This window comes from Dendropsophus ebraccatus, chromosome 9, assembly GCF_027789765.1.
Source record: "Dendropsophus ebraccatus isolate aDenEbr1 chromosome 9, aDenEbr1.pat, whole genome shotgun sequence".
In the NCBI taxonomy this organism is placed as follows: Eukaryota; Metazoa; Chordata; class Amphibia; order Anura; family Hylidae; genus Dendropsophus; species Dendropsophus ebraccatus.
In genome coordinates, this window is record NC_091462.1 from 69,982,441 (window position 1) to 69,999,427 (window position 16,987).

The following is a 16,987-nucleotide window of genomic DNA, read 5'->3' on the forward strand; positions in this document are numbered from 1 at the left end:
TCAGCTATCACTAAGACAGCTCTGCTACATCAGCTATCACTAAGACAGCTCTGCTACATCAGCTATCACTAAGACAGCTCTGCTACATCAGCTATCACTAAGACAGCTCTGCTACATCAGCTATCACTAAGACAGCTCTGTTGCACCACCCATCACTAAGACAGCTCTGCTGCACCACCCATCACTAAGACAGCTCAGCTGCACCACCCATCACTAAGACAGCTCAGCTGCACCACCCACCACTAAGACAGCTCTGCTGCACCACCCATCACTAAGACAGCTCTGCTACATCAGCTATCACTAAGACAGCTCTGCTGCACCACCCATCACTAAGACAGCTCTGCTACATCAGCTATCACTAAGACAGCTCTGCTGCACCACCCATCACTAAGACAGCTCTGCTACATCAGCTATCACTAAGACAGCTCTGCTACATCAGCTATCACTAAGACAGCTCTGCTACATCAGCTATCACTAAGACAGCTCTGCTACATCAGCTATCACTAAGACAGCTCTGCTACATCAGCTATCACTAAGACAGCTCTGCTACATCAGCTATCACTAAGACAGCTCTGCTACATCAGCTATCACTAAGACAGCTCTGCTACATCAGCTATCACTAAGACAGCTCTGCTACATCAGCTATCACTAAGACAGCTCTGCTACATCAGCTATCACTAAGACAGCTCTGTTGCACCACCCATCACTAAGACAGCTCTGCTGCACCACCCATCACTAAGACAGCTCAGCTGCACCACCCATCACTAAGACAGCTCAGCTGCACCACCCACCACTAAGACAGCTCTGCTGCACCACCCATCACTAAGACAGCTCTGCTACATCAGCTATCACTAAGACAGCTCTGCTGCACCACCCATCACTAAGACAGCTCTGCTGCACCACCCATCAGTAAGACAGCTCTGCTGCACCACCCATCACTGAGACAGCTCTGCTACATCAGTTACCAAGATTGCGGAGGAAGAGAAGAGGAGGTTACACAGGATCCCACACACTACAGCCGATCTTATCTGCTCCTCTCAGTCCCGGCAACCTCCCCCACCTGCCAGCCGGCTGGATCCTCACATGTGCTGCACTTCCCCCGGCCTCCTCTCCCGGATCTCACAGACCCCCGCTCTCCCTCTTCATCCTCCCCACCTCCAGCCTTCTCCGTCCTCCTCTCTCCGTGACCTCCCGCTCTCCCTCTCCAGCCGCTCTCCTCTGTGCAGCTCCGGCTCCTCTCCCGGACATCCCGCTCTCCCTCTCCTCCGTCCTCTCTCCCGGACCTCCCGCTCTCCCTCCAGCCTTCTCCTCCGTCCTCCTCTCCCGCTCTCCCTCTCCAGCCGCTCTCCTCCGTGCAGCTCCGGCTCCTCTGCATAAATCATCTCTCTGATAACAGAGTCTGGCGGATCCGGACTCTGTTATCAGAGAGACACCAGCAGCGGGGGGTCTGTTACACACAGTAGCCGACCCCCGCTGTATATGGAGCGGGCTCAGGAGGGGTCAGATGCCGCTGTCAGTGTGACAGCGGCATCTATATACTTAAATAGCCGGCACTAGCAATAGCTAAGTGCCGGCTATTTGAATTTGGCGCCAATGGGAGCGGAGGGAGGGAGAGCAGAGGAGGAGACTGCAGGGGGCAGGGGGAGGCACATAGAGAACACGGCCGGCGCTCAGCTAGCCGCCCACCGTGTTCTCAGCTTAACTTAAAGTTTCGATACCAGGAAATCCTGGTATCGAACCGTTTTTTTGCCCGAAATATCGATAGTAGTATCGATATTTCGGTGCATCGTGCATCCCTACTTAACAGTCCCCTCTTTGATTACAAAAAGTAAGGTCAAAACCTAAATTCTAGTCTATCCCTGTCTAATATGGAATGTATGGGGGTAGCCTTGCTTCTTCTTTGTTAATTGAGTTTAGGCTTTTGAATTCTTCTTAATTGTCTGAGAAGGGGAAATCAGCATACATAGATGAAGTTGCATCTACAACATCTGGAATGTCTATAGAATCTGGCTGTTCCTCAAAGTTGTCACCAGCCTTAAATACAGTTGACAGAGCTGATAGAGAAGTTATGCAAAAAAGGACACAGCACCCGGTGTTAGTAGATGCAGCGGGTGCCAGCTGTAGAACCGGGAGTCACTCTGTGTTTAGTTATCCAAAAAGAAAATTACTGCGGCACTCCAAAGGTAGTGAAAAAATAAAGCGGTAATTTATTCAATCCATGTACAGGTAGTGAGAATTGGCATTAGTCCCTGTATAGTTCAGTGAATTTATGGTTGGCTGAAGAATAGATATCACAGGGTTTTTGTTAATAGTGTTACTGGTTATGCCGTTCGCCCTAGGGTAAAACTGACTTGTTATGCATGTTCCTCAAGTTAGTACAATTACTGTACTAAAACTATATGTAACTTGCATGACTTTTATTTTATTTGATGGCTTTTAAAAAATTAAAACCTTTTTTAAAAAAATTAATGTTCCTTAAAGGGGTAGTGCACCAAAAACATTTTTTCTTTCAAATCAACTGCTGCCATGAAGGGCCAGAGATTTTAATTTACTTCTATTAAAAAATCTCAAGCTTTCCAGTACTTATCAGCTGCTGTGTGTCCAGCAGGAAGTGGTGTTTTCTTCCCTGTCTGACACAGTGCTCTCTGTTGCCTCCTCTGTCCATGTCAGGAACTGTCCAGAGAAGGAGCAAATCCCCATAGAAAACCTCTCCTGCTCTCCAGACTGGAAATAATACCACTTCCTGCTGGGCATACAGCAGCTGATAAGTACTGGAAGGCTTGAGATTTTTTAATAGAAGTAAATTACAAATCTCTGGCACTTCATGGCAGCAGTTGATTTGAAAGAAATTTTTTTTGGGTGCACTACCCCTTTAAAATCGCTCTATTGCCATGCTTATAACGCTTTTATCCTTTGGTCTATGGGGCTGTGTGAGGTGTCATTTTTTTGCGCCATAATCTGTACTTTATATCTGTACCTTGTATGCATATATACGACTTTTTGATCACTTTTTATTACAATTTTTCTGGATTTGATGAGACCAAAAATGTACAATTTTGCACTTTGGAATTTTTTTGCGATTTGAGGCTGGGTTCACACTACGTATATTTCAGTCAGTATTGTGGTCCTCATATTGCAACCAAAACCAGGAGTGGATTAAAAACACAGAAAGGATCTGTTCACACAATGTTGAAATTGAGTGGATGGCCACCATATAACAGTAAATAACGGCTATTATTTCAATACAACAGTCTTTGTTTTAAAATAACAGCAAATATTTGCCATTAAGGGTACAAACCCACTTGACGTATTGGCTGCGTGAATCAGTCTTAAAAATAAGCAGGCAAAACGCAGGTTGGCTTTATACAATTGTTCTGCGTTAAAATACGCAATTGCGTATTTTTGAAGCGTGAAGCTACATGCGTTTTTCGCACAGGTTGTTAACAACTGATGCTTTGCTAACAACAAGCTTCGCTAACAACAAGCTTCACGCTTCAAAAATACGCAATTGCGTATTTTAACGCAGAACAATTGTATAAAGCTAACCTGCGTTTTGCCTGCCTATTTTTAAGACTGATTCACGCAACAAATACGCCAAGTGGGTTTGTACCCTAAATGGCGGCCTTCCACTCAATTTCAACATTGTGTGGACAGAGCCTTTCTGTGTTTTCAATCCACTTCTGGTTTTGGTTGCAATATGAGGACCACAATACTGACTGAAATATACGTAGTGTGAACCCAGCCTTAGCGTGCGAGATCAGGAATGAAATAAATTAAAAGTTTGGCCGATTACGCACACGGCGATACCAAATATGTTTAATATTATTTATAAAATGGGGAAAGGGGGTGATTCAGACTTTTATTAGGGGAGGGGATTTTTTATTAATAAAAAAAAGTCCTGGGGGACTTTTAGTATTGGTACTCTGATCTCTGATTGAGATCTATGCAGTATAGATATACTGCATAGATCAATGAGAGTGGTGTTTTATTGGTCCCGGTTGCTGCAGCCGAGAGCAATAGATTACCAAGCCGGGATCAGCACCATTACGGCGCAGACGCCTGGCTGGTGGGGGTGGGGGTGGGGGGGTGCGATCCCCCCACTAGATCAACAATGATGGGGGAAAATAGCATTTTACAGCTGGATTTAAATAGCTAATTAGCGGACATGGAAAATAGCATTTTACAGCTGCATTTAAATAACTAATTAGCGGACACGGCGTTCAAACCGTGCCCTCTAACTGCCACGGTCCTGGGATACAGATAGCATCTGGGATTGCGGCGGTTCAGAGTTGGGTCGCCGCGCGGCCCCCCTTTGAACGCCCCTAGGGACACCAGGGCATACATTTACGCCCTGTGTCCTTAAAGGGTTAAATTCTGTTAGTGTTGCTTTTAGTGTCTATTACACTTTCAGTAAAATTAAAAAGACTTATGAGTACTAGGGGTTGAGCAAGCTGTATTTTTAACACGTACCACAATCACACTATTTTATTTTTAATCTGGATTTAATAAAAGTTATGTTTAATTAACTCTATTGGCGAAAATTGGCAAGAGGTTTCTGCTGTATTTGTCAGATACAGTAGCTCACAAGGAGGATGCAATCTTCACCCTGTACCTTCTCTCCATTTATTGGTCTCTCAGCTTGTTTCTGCTTGTCTCTAAAGAAAAGACTTAAAAACAAACAGATCCACATCTACAAAGTAACTGTCAATAATATTATATGTCTCAGTAATTGTCTTCACCTCCACTTTATGGCTGGAGTGGTTGCTGTAGTGTTATCTCATTCTGCATGGTATATCCTGTCTTGTTTGATCCATCTTTGTAAACTTTCATTATTATTTGAGTTTCAATTTTAATTTCATCTTTTAGATTTGAAATTTCAAACACCATTAAGTAACAAAAACACAATAAACATCTTAATCTGCGTAATTCCTCTTCTCCCCCCCCCCCTTTTTAGACTTGGCATATACAATAACATAGCAAAGTATAAAAACTAAACCCAAAACCATAAAAGGAGTATGCCAGAAAAGGAGCACACCCGAAATGTAAATGATAAGTAAAGCTTTATTTAACAAACATGATTGGTATCAAAAAACAACATAGACTAGAATCCCCATACATGATTAAAAACAATTAAAAACCAGAACCACATGGGCGAACTATACAATACAAAGAAACTCCCGATCCTACATCCCAATTGTATATTCATATCAAATCCTCCCTGTCCAATGAATACCTACATGGGCATTATGGGTCATTCCAATGTCTTTTCCCTCCCTGTGAACATGGTCATATGAGTTTTTTACGGTCTCTTATCCATTGCATATTGCATTATTTTTTTATTTTATTTGTAATAGATATTTATTCATGTTTGCACTTTAGGATATAGCACCTTATATATATATTGGTGTCTCTATATATTTTTTGTATATAGGTATTTATTGGACAGGAATGATTTGATATGAATATACAATGGGGATGTAGGCTCAGGAGTTTCTTTGTATTGTATAGTTCTCCCATGAGGTTCTGGTTTTTAATTGTATGGGGATTCTAGTCTATGTTGTTTTTTGATACCAATCATGTTTGTTAAATAAAGATTTACTTATTTACATTTTGGGTGTGCTCCTTTTTTAGTTTGGCATACTCCTTTTTTGGTTTGGGGTTTGTGATTGTTGTCTTAGTATTCCCTAGGTAGCACCCCGGTGGGTAGTGCAGTCCCCCTCTAATTAAAAAAATATATATACCTTCCCTCCAAAATCTTCAAAGGAAGGAAATCATAATGCATAATTATTGACAAAAAGTAGTATGTCTTTTTAACCAATCAAATTGAGCGTTTACATATGTTTAAACTAGATTATCTAGCTCTTATCCAATCAAATGTACTTTAATGTTAACCAATGAGGTAAAAATGTTATATAGACTGTGGAAGGACGGAAAATGAGGATACAAGATGGATGAATAAGGAAGAACATGTAGAGATGATGGCTGAATAGAGGTAAAGCTTCTGGGTATTGTGGTACGTTCATTCATAACTAGAGATGAGCGAACATTCTTGTCCGAGCTTAGTACTCGATGGTGCTAGTTACTCAGAAGAGCAATCCGCGATACTCAGGTCCTGCGGTGCTTGTGTCAGAAGGAGGCGGGATGAGCATAGGGAGAGAGCTGCTGTCTGTCAGGGAGAGTGTTAGACAGGAATCCGACACAAAGAACCCAACAGGAACCCAACAGTCCTTCCAAAGGCTTAAAATTTTCAAAACATATATATATATATATATTTTTTTTTGCTACTCTTGGCTGCTGGCTTGGACTTGTAGTTCGGCTGTCAGTAGTCAATTTTTCCTGTTGTTAACATTACTTTGGCTGGCTGGGATCTGTAGTTCAGCTATACCTATCCTCACTGTGCTGTGTCCTGTGCACGTGTTTCATGGGAGAGAGACGGGGATCAGCGAATTACAGCTACTGCATCAGTGTTTCCAAGGCTGTACTTGTCATTTCATTAACTTATAGGGCCACTTAATATGGTGGTTTTGGTGGTTTCCTTACAGGAGCCACCCCTTGGCTGGGTCATTCCCGGAGGGATATCTGGCTAGTCCTATGTTTCGAGACTCTTTGATGAAGCTCTACTTTTGCATATTCATGTTTCCCAGGGGGCAGTGCGCCTAGGACTTCACTGTTTTGAGCGATTCCACTAGCAGCCGGCAGTGTTGTCGTTTGGCTGGTCTCCCTGAGATCAGCGATCTGTTTCTCTCAAGGCTGTACTTTTACCCCGACAGTGAACAGAAGTTGGAGCGAGGAAGGAGGTACAGGAACATGGGGGAGAGAGCCGGGAGCCCTTAATTTGGCCTAATGTTGTGATTAGCCAGCCCCTGAGGTGTCCATGCATGCTGCCCCTGGTGTTTCCTGTCAATTTCCCTGTTGTTTCCATCATTTTCTAAGGTTTTCAGGCAACCTTCCCTGTGCAGAGCTTTGGTCCTCTCCAAAAATGCTTGAGTTTCTCATTGACTTGGGGTTTGTAACTCGAAACGAAACGTCTCGAGTATCAAGCACCCAAGCATTTTAGTACTCATCTCTATTCATAACCCCTTACATAAGAGTTATAACCATTTGCTGATACTCTGGGACTGAATTTGAATGAAAAATTCAACTAGGGCAGTACTGGTAAAAATAGAAAACATAGAAATAGTTGAATGGAGTGCACATCTTACTGCACGGAACCCGTCCATTCGGTTGGAATCCAAGAATTTAAATGAAGGCTTCAACTTGGAAAAGAACCCAGGTTGGACTGGATTTATACCTGGCTTGGGTAAAGATGATCCCACGTACATTTATTATACATATATACACAACAATGTTATGCAGACATGTCAAAACTTTTGAAAGGTTTGGGTCCGGTGACATGTCTGCATGACATAGTAAAAGTTTTTACAAGTGACACTTAAACACACACACACACACCGTATTGTAGTGTATTTTATGCTGCGGATCCACAGCAGATTTGATCTAAATAACTGAACACAGCTTCAAATCGGCTGTGTATCCTTTATGTGTGAATGCACCTTTAAAGGGGTAGTGCGGCGGTAAAGAATTATTCACAGAATAACACACATTACAAAGTTATACAACTTTGTAATGTATGTTATGTCTGTGAATGGCCCCCTTCCCCGTGTCCCACCACCCCCACCTGTGTACCCGGAAGTGTGGTGCGCTATTCATACCTGTCATGTGCCGACTCGTCTCTGATCTTCAATCAGCGATGTCGTCTTCGGTCGGCCGGGCCGAATCCCTCCGCCTGTCCTAAGTGCCGGCCGCCCTCTTCAGCGTCATCAGATGCTCAGCCGCAATTGGCTGAGCACAGCACTCAGGAGGGTCGGAGGGATTCGGCCCGGCCGTCCGAAGACGACGTCGCTGACTGAAGATCGGAGACGAGTCGGCACGTGACAGGTATGTATAGCGCGCCACACTTCCGGGTACACGGGTGGGGGGGGTGGGACACGGGGAAGGGGGCCATTCACAGACATAACATACATTACAAAGTTGTATAACTTTGTAATGTGTGTTATTCTGTGAATAATTCTTTACCGCCGCACTACCCCTTTAAATGCAAAATTAAAAAATCTTTCTAAATAGTCTTTATTTAACATTTCCTACTATTTTGGTGCTGAAGAGTCTTTGCAACTCCTTTAAATAGTGAGATGTGCTATTTAATCCGGCTTACTAATGTTTCTAAAATATTATTGTAAATGTTTTAAGGCTGTGAGTAATGTGTACATTTTTTTTGTATTTGATTTTGCAATACCAGGTATCAAAGCATCCGGCGAACAATGACTAATGATCAACCAGAGGAAGTGCAACAGCCAGTGGAGGGGGCAGTAGCCGGGGAGGATGTTGATTATCATCATTCAAATGCAGGTCTGTAAAAGATTTATACAATTAAACATTACACCTACCTACACTTCCATAGAACATTATTAGAAGCAGCAGCAGGGTAGACATCATAGAACAGTAGCGAGCAGTATAAGCTGTGAATTAAGCACTGTAGTGACATATTACAAAAAGAGGAAAGAAGGCTAATAAGTGGAGAAAAAGATAAACACTATACGGCAGGTACACCTACACATTACATCTACAGGAGCCTTCAGGACATGCCATTTTAAATTCATGGGTATTAATATGGGCTTGGTCCCCTCAGTTATAGCAAATTACACTTTTCTGCAAAGATTTTTTTAATTTTTACAAGATTTATAGAGGTTCTGAGAATTTTAGCCTATTCATCCAGAAGAGCATTTGTGAGATCAGACAGGTACAGGGCAAGGCGGCCTTGCCTATTTTTTTGTACAAATATCTGGTTATTGGAAATTTTTTCATAAAGTTTACATACATACCAAATAAATACTATAGCTAGAGTATAGACATTTCCCCAAAAAGATACAGTAAACAAGAATGAATCTGACTGTTAAAGATGGACTGAGAACAAAGTCCTTTGTCATATTTGGTGAGTAGGTTGCACATGTAGTTTATTAACCCCTTAACGACATCGAGCGTAAGTGTTCGAGACAGCACCAATCACCATTAGTGTGTATACTGAAGGGGGCCACCCTCCAGACCGCTGCTATTGGCCGGATAAGCCCGGCCGGCCAATATCTGCGATCTAAGTAAAAATAAATATTATTACTTTTCTCTGCACACCTCCGTCAGTTAGCTGAGGTGTGCAGAGAAGGTGTGTGTGGTGTGTGAGCACCATACTCTCCGGATCCCGGCGATGGAGTGAAGATCCGCGGTCCCCCGGCGTCCTCCGTCGGCTGCGTTGGCTCTCGTTGGTTTTTCATCGGTTTTCCTCGTCGATCTTCGTCCAGGTACTTGTACTGCCTCCTTTTTTGCGCCCTTTCGCCGCTGAGTGCTGATCAGCATCGCACGCAAGTGCGCCGCTGATCAGTAACTCCTCTTTTTTGGCATAGGGTTTCAACCCCCCTTTTTTTTTTTTTAATATATCCTACCGCCACTGTCTGCTGATAAGTACCGCACATAAGTGCGGCATTTATCAGCAACTCCTTTTTTGGTGTAGGTTCCCCCCCCCCCTTACTGTGAAAAACACGTATAAAACACTACATTACACTACACTACCCCACATTACACATTACATTATGGTAATGTAATGGTCGTGAAATTATACAAACTCTGTGAGAGTACCTCAGGGTACACTTACAGATTAAGAGTATATGAGGGTAGGGACACCCAAATCCAGCCCCCAGAATGCCCCCCCATCCTCGGAGTTAGTGGGAAGATCGTTTGGGAACTGATCTTCCCACTGCTGGATAAAGGTTATCACCTGTACGTTGATAACTTTTATACCAGCATCCCCCTGTTTCAGTCCCTCGCTGCCTGAGCTACTGTAGCTTGCGGCACAATCCGAAAAAATCAAAGAGGCCTCCCAAGTCACCCTGTTAGACAACTGATGCAAAGGGGGGAGAGCAAGGCCTATGCCTGTGAAAATATGTTGTTGGTCAAATATAAGGACAAACGCGATGTCCTTATTTTGACCACAATTCACAGGAATAGCACCACCCCTGTCCCTGTACGTGGTACCACAAACGTGGTGAACAAACCTGATTGTGTTCTAGAGTACAATCAGTATATGGGAGGAGTTGATCTCTCAGATCAAGTCCTGAAACCATATAACGCCATGAGAAAAACCAGACGGTGGTATAAAAAGGTGGCCGTATATCTGGTACAGACAGCGATGTACAACGCTTTTGTGCTGTACCGATATGCCGGACACCTGGGGAAATTCCTTGAATTCCAGGAAGCAGTGATCAAAGCCCTGATATTCAGCAGCCACGGAGCAGGCCCCAGCGCTTCTGGATATGAATTACCCCGTATCATACAGGGACAACATTTTCCAGGTGAAGTCTCCCACACTGGAAAAAAGGGGAGATCCCAAAAGAAGTGCAGTGTGTGCCGTAAAAGGGGGATCAGGAAGGACACCATTTACCAGTGTGACACCTGTCCTGATCACCCCGGCCTCTGCATAAAGGATTGCTTCAAGGCGTACTACACGTCATTGGAGTTCAAAATTTTCTAAATTCTGTCCCTTATTCCTTTTTCAGGGGTCACGTTGATCCAGGGATTATTCTGATTGCCATTATGGAGTCGGAAAGGAATTTTTCCCCTGTGATGAGGCTACTGTTGTCTACCTCACAAGGGTTTTTTGCCTTCCTCTGGATCAACACAGATTGAATTTGATGGACTCCTGTCATTTTCAACCTTATAAACTAATAATTGGCCTAATACCCCCAAATAAATTAAAATTGTCCCTTTTCCCCAACTAAATAGATATGGCTGCAATTCCCATTAGAGACTTGCCATGATGCAATTACAAAGCCTTTGTGCGGCCAGGACAGTAGAAACCCCCCACAAGTGACCCCATTCTGGAAACTACACCCATTAAGGAATCTAAAAAGGGGGGCAGCGGGGACATGGCCCCCTGGTGACTCGCACATTTGTGCTGTGAAAATGAAAAAAATGGTATTTTTCATCTTCACAGCACATGTTCTACATATGTGCCCCTCACCAGTGGGGTCTATATGCTCACTGCACCCCTTGTTAAATTCCTTATGGGGTGTAGTTTCCAAAATGGGGTCACTTGTGGGGGGTTTCTACTGTCCTGGCAGCACAGGAGCTTTGTAAATGTGACATGGCCTCCATCCTCCATTCCAGCCTCTAAATGGCGCTCTGTCCCTCTGGTGGCTTGCCCTGTGCCCATATGGCACATTATGCCCACATGTGGGGTATTTTCGTACTCAGGGGAAATTACCCTACACGTTTTACATTTATTTTCTCTTTTAACCCCTTGTGGAAATGAAAAAAAATCAAGGCTAGACCAACATTTAGAGTAAGAAAAAATTACATTTTTACACTAAATCATTGATCTAGTCTTTATTTTTTCATTTTCCCAAGGGGTTAAAAGATTAAAAAAAAAACACTAAATGTGTAGCGCAACTTTGGAAATACCCCACATGTGAACATAAAGCGCCAGGCGGGTGCAGGGTAAGCCTCCGCAGGGAGGGAGCGCCATTTGGCTAGAATGGATGGTGAATGCCATGTCGCATTTACAAAGGCCCTGTGTATATGGACCGCTTGATGATGGGCACATTTGTGCTGTGAAAATGAAAAAACGAAATTTTTCGTTTTCACGTCACATTGTTCCCCATTTGTGCCCATCACCAGTGGGGTCCATATGCTCACTGCACCCCTTGTTAGATTCCTTGAGGGGTGTAGTTTCCAGAATGGGTCACTTGTGGGTGTTTACCACTGTCCTGGTAGCATAGGGTCTTTGTAAATGCAACATGGCCCTTGAAATCCATTCTAGCCAAATCCAGCATCCAAAAGCCAAATGGCGCTCCTTCCCTTAAGAGACCCGTCTTGCGGCCGCATGGTGCTTTATGTCCACATGTGGGGTATTTCCGTACTCGGGTCTAAACTGCTCTACACGTTTTGTGTTTTTTTTCTCTTTTAAACCCTTGTGAAAATGAAAAATTCATGGCTAGGCCAGTGTTTAAGTGTAAAAAATTTTATTTTTACACAACATTATTGATCTAGTCTTGACATTTCTCATTTGCACAAGGGGTTAAAAGGGAAGAGACAGAAAAAAACATGTAGAGAAATTTCCCCCGAGTACGGAAATACCCCACATTTGGACTTTAGGTGCTATGCGTCCGCAAGACGAGCCTCCAATGGGAAGGAGCGCCATTTAGCTTTTTGGGGCTGGATTTGGGTAGAATGGATTTCGAGGGCCATGTTGCATTTAAAAACTCCCTGTGTTGCCAAAGCAGTGAACCCCCCCACCCACAAGTGACCCCATTATGGAAACTACACCCCTCAGGGAATGTAACAAGGGATGTAGTGAGCATATGGACCTCACTGGTGACTGGCACAAATGTGGAACAATGTGTCGTGAAAATGAAATATTACATTTTTTACACTATTATGTTGGTTTATCCTTGAATTTTTCATTTTCACAAGGGGTTAACAGAGAAAAAAACACACAATGCGTAGAGCAATTTCCCCCGAGTCCGTAAATACCCCACATGTGGACATAAAGCGCCATGTGGGCACAGGGCAAGCCTCCGAAGGGAAGGAGCGCCAATTGGCTTTTGGAAGCTGGATTTCACTGGAATGAATTTCATGGGCCATGTCGCATTTACAGAGCCGTCGTGCTGCCAAAACACTGGAAACCCCCCACAAGTGACCCTTGAGTGATTCCTTGAGGGGTGTAGTTTCCAGAATGGGGTCACTTGTGGGGGGTTTCCAGTGTTTTGGCAGCACGAGGGCTCTGTAAATGCAACATGGCACATGAAATCTATTCCAGTGAAATCCAGCTTCCAAAAGCCAATTGGCACTCCTTCCCTTTGGTGGCTCGTCCTGCGCCCGCTTGGCACTTTATGTCCACATGTAGAGTAATTAGTAGTGATGAGCGAGTACTAAAATGCTCGGGTGCTCGTTACTCGAGATGAATATCTCATTACGTGAACACCCGGCCGTTCCATGACTGGGGTATTTCAGTACTCGGGAGAAACTGTGCTACACGTTTGTTTGTTTTTTTTCCCTTGTATCCCTTTTTGGATACAAAAATTGAAGGCTAGAACAACGTTTCAGTGTAAAAAATATTTTTTTCTTTTTTCACGCCACATTGTTCTGAAAATCTGTGAAACACCTGGGGGTCCAAATGCTCACCGCACGCCTTGTTACATTCCTTGAGGGGTGTAGTTTCCAGAATGGGGTCACTTGTGGGGGGTTTCCACGTATTTTGGCACCCCAGAGCCTCTGCCAACCTGAAGTGGTACAGTCAAAAATGACCTAATATAACAGAGGCATTGAAATTCACTAGGCGCTCCTTTATATCTGAGTCTTGTGGTTGCATCAAATAGCGCAATAGGACCACATATGGGGTATCTCTATAAACTGCAGCAATGGGGCAATCAATATTGGGATGCATTTCTCTGGTAATGGGTTTATAATTATGAAAAATATTGGATTACAATAAAATCTCTGCACAGAAAATTTTAAATTTCTTACACACTTTTATTTCGTGACTCCCCTAAAGGGTTTAAAGGGGGGGGGGGTGCAGTTTCTGAAATGGGGTGCTTTGTGGGGCTTTCTAATATACAGGCCCCTCAAATACACTTTGAGGCTAGGTTCACACTATGTATATTTCAGTCAGTATTGTGGTCCTCATATTGCAACCAAAACCAGGAGTGGATTAAAAACACAGAAAGGCTCTGTTCACACAATGTTGAAATTGAGTGGATGGTCGCCATTTAATGGCAAATATTTGCTGTTATTTTAAAACAACGGCTGTTATATTGAAATAATGGCCATTATTTACTGTTATATGGCGGCCATCCACTCAATTTCACCATTGTGTGAACAGATCCTTTCTGTGTTTTTAATCCACTCCTGGTTTTGGTTGCAATGTGAGGACCACAATACTGACTGAAATATACGTAGTGTGAACCCAGCCTAAACCTGAACAGGTCCCTAAAAATATCTGATTTTGAAATTTGGCTGAAAATTTTAAAAATTGCTGCTAATGTTTTAAGCTTCCTATTGTCTTAAAAAAAAAAAAAGTTTAATAAATGCTGCCAACATAAAGTAGACATGTTGCTAATGCTATTTAATATATAATTTCTGTATAAGCAGAAGAGTTTCAAAGTTGGAAAAAATGCATTTTTTTTACAATTTTTCACATTATTTAGTTTTTTCTCCAATTTACCAGAAATGTGAAGTACAATATGTCACGAAAAAACATTCTCAGCATCAGCCGGATAGGTAAAAGCATTCCCAAGTTATTAATGAATAAAATGACACAGGTCATATTCATAAAATTTGTCTCTGTCCTTAAGGCCATTTCAGGCTCTGTCCTTAAGGGGTTAAAGGACTTGTAAAGTGAATAATAACATTTGAACAATTTAAACAACTAAAAGAAAGACTAAAAAAAAAAAATCACTTAAATTATTACTACAGTAATATCTATGACCCTTTGGCTCCCCCTTGTGGCTGATGATGAGGTGTGTATTATCCAAACATCAAAATGTTTTTTTTTGCGTTTGCTGCAAATTACAAACACGTTAATGTTTTTTTTGTTTTTTTTTTGGGTGGGGTTATTTTTTGCAGATTTTCGTAGGGAGAATGCACTTCCTCATTCTACCTCAAGGTCCAGGCTCAGTTTGCTGCTTAATTCCCCTCCTGTGAAATTTCTTACTAGTCCAGAGTTCTTTACAGTTTTGCATTCAAACCCTGTAAGTAGACAAGATTACTTTATAGTCTTTTAATGTTTCTTGTACTGTTTATTTTATCCTCCACAATCAGGCTATAATCACACAACGTATACTTTCATAAAACCACGACCGTTGTACAACGGGTGTGATTTTTACGAAAATATACGTGCCATTGCTGCCCATGGGATCCCGGCCAGAGCGTATACACATAGTATACGCTCCGGCAGGGATCCCTAGCGGCGCGGCAAACAATTGATAGGCCAGTTTTCTCCGGGCCGCTAGCTCCATAGTGTGCTGTGGGGAGTTCTGATGCAGGCGCGCACGGATCATCCATGATCATCTTTTCAGAGACCGGCCTTTCCGTGACCGGGTCTCTTACGTAATGTGATCATAGCCTCAATATGTGTGAAATTTTTCTTTTTATACTGTAAAGATAGCCATATCTTTTGGTGGATAGCTGTCTCTTCTGCTAGTACACATGAATTCTTGCTTTTGCTATACATTCTCATTTTCAGAATTGAACGGCAGGTGAATAGGTAAACCTAGGGCTGTGACAAGGTATTTTGGTGCCCCAGGCAGAATAGGCCAGTGGAGGCCCTCCAATCCTTTAGTGGATACCAAATCACGGCAATGATCTGTGTATGCAATCTAAAGATTGCATGTAAAAGTCCCACAGAGAGACTTAAAAAGTTTACTAAAAAAAAAAGTAAAAAAGTTTTTTTAAAAAATACCCCAAAGCCCCTTCCCTAATACAAATTAAAATCACCCCCTATCCCTTAATATAAATAAAACATATAAAAAACTAAGTAAACATGTTATATGCCTAGCGTGCGCAATTATCCGATCTAATAAAATAGTCATCTTGTATGGCAAACGGCATAAAAAAGTGAGGGAAATAAGCGCCAGAATTGCTGCTTTATGATTTAGCTCCAGAATTGCTGATTTGCTGATTTATTAAAGAAAGTAATAAAAAATGATCAAGACGTTTGATCTATACAAATATGGTACTGTTAAAAACCAGAGATCATGGCGCAAAAAATAACACCCCAAACAGCCACAGCAAAAAACTAAACCGTTATAAGAGTAACAATAGGGCCATTTTGTTAATAATTTGTAAAAAAAATTATTTCATAAAAAAAAAACCATATTAGAAAATCTGTGTAAACCTGCATATGGTTGTGTTCAGCCTGACCTATAGAATAATGGAATTATGTCACTTTTACTGTATAATGCATTGTGTAGACACTGGAACCCCCCAAAGGTTGCAATATTGCATTCTTTTCACCAATTTTTTTCCATAAATAATATTTTGGGAATTCCATCATGCAGATTATAGTAGAGTGAAAGATGCCATTAAAAAGTACACGTGCCCTCCCGTGGCAAGGCAACACTAGCTCCTCCTTCTCATCATTTGAACACATTTGCCGTTCTGACCCAACCGGGAAGGGGATAATCTCCGATCTTTATTCCACATTCAACTCCCCTCCCCCCCCACAGACCAAATTACCTTTCATGATCAAATGGGAAACTGACCTTGCTCTTACACTATCCCCAGAGCGATGGCATCATTGCTGTGAACAGATCACTAAAGGAAGCCGGCAAGTGTCCCTTATGGAATCCTCGATTAAGGTGCTACATAGGGTCCATTATGTGCCCAGCCTCCTTCATAAATTCTATCCCCATGTGCCACCGACCTGTTTCCGTGGCTGCTCAGATACTGGCAATACACTGCATACTTGGTGGACCTGCCCTGTGGTCTCTAGCTTTTGGGATTCTATATTGGTAATTCTCTCCTCCCTGCTTCACAAAGCCCTCCCTAAAAGGCCATCAGCACTCTTACTAGGTGACAAATTTCCCTCCACTAATTTCAAACAACATAAACTACTCCAACACGTCCTTATGGCTGCCAGAATTCACATAGCGGCCAAATGGAGATCTCCCACACTGTCAGTCCAGGCAGTTGTTGACAGGGTGAATGTAATCATGCTCTATGAAAAAATTGAAGCCACCCGTACTGACACACTCGAACACTACACCGCAGTCTGGCAACCATGGCTAGACTACGCAACCACCCCATCCCTACTTTCAATGCTCCGTCTAGCTTCCTAGCGATGGAATCCTCCGTACCTACGCATGAGCTAAACCCTCCACTCCCCCCCCAAGGGACTCTATTACCCTTCATGTTTAAACCCTGCAGGCACTTGAACGACCTTGTA

At 42.8% G+C, this 16,987-nt stretch overlaps 1 protein-coding gene across 6 annotated transcripts in view; it reads left to right on the forward strand.

The window, feature by feature from the left end:
• The window catches only part of HECW2 (HECT, C2 and WW domain containing E3 ubiquitin protein ligase 2), a 271,029-nt gene that overhangs the window by 208,679 nt on the left and 45,363 nt on the right, over window positions 1-16,987 (forward strand). For all 6 annotated transcript variants that reach the window (XM_069983585.1, XM_069983588.1, XM_069983587.1 and 3 more), the window contains 2 exons: window positions 8,297-8,406; window positions 14,668-14,792. In XM_069983585.1, the coding sequence (XP_069839686.1) occupies window positions 8,297-8,406; window positions 14,668-14,792 (235 nt within the window). The remainder of the gene's footprint in view (window positions 1-8,296; window positions 8,407-14,667; window positions 14,793-16,987) is intronic.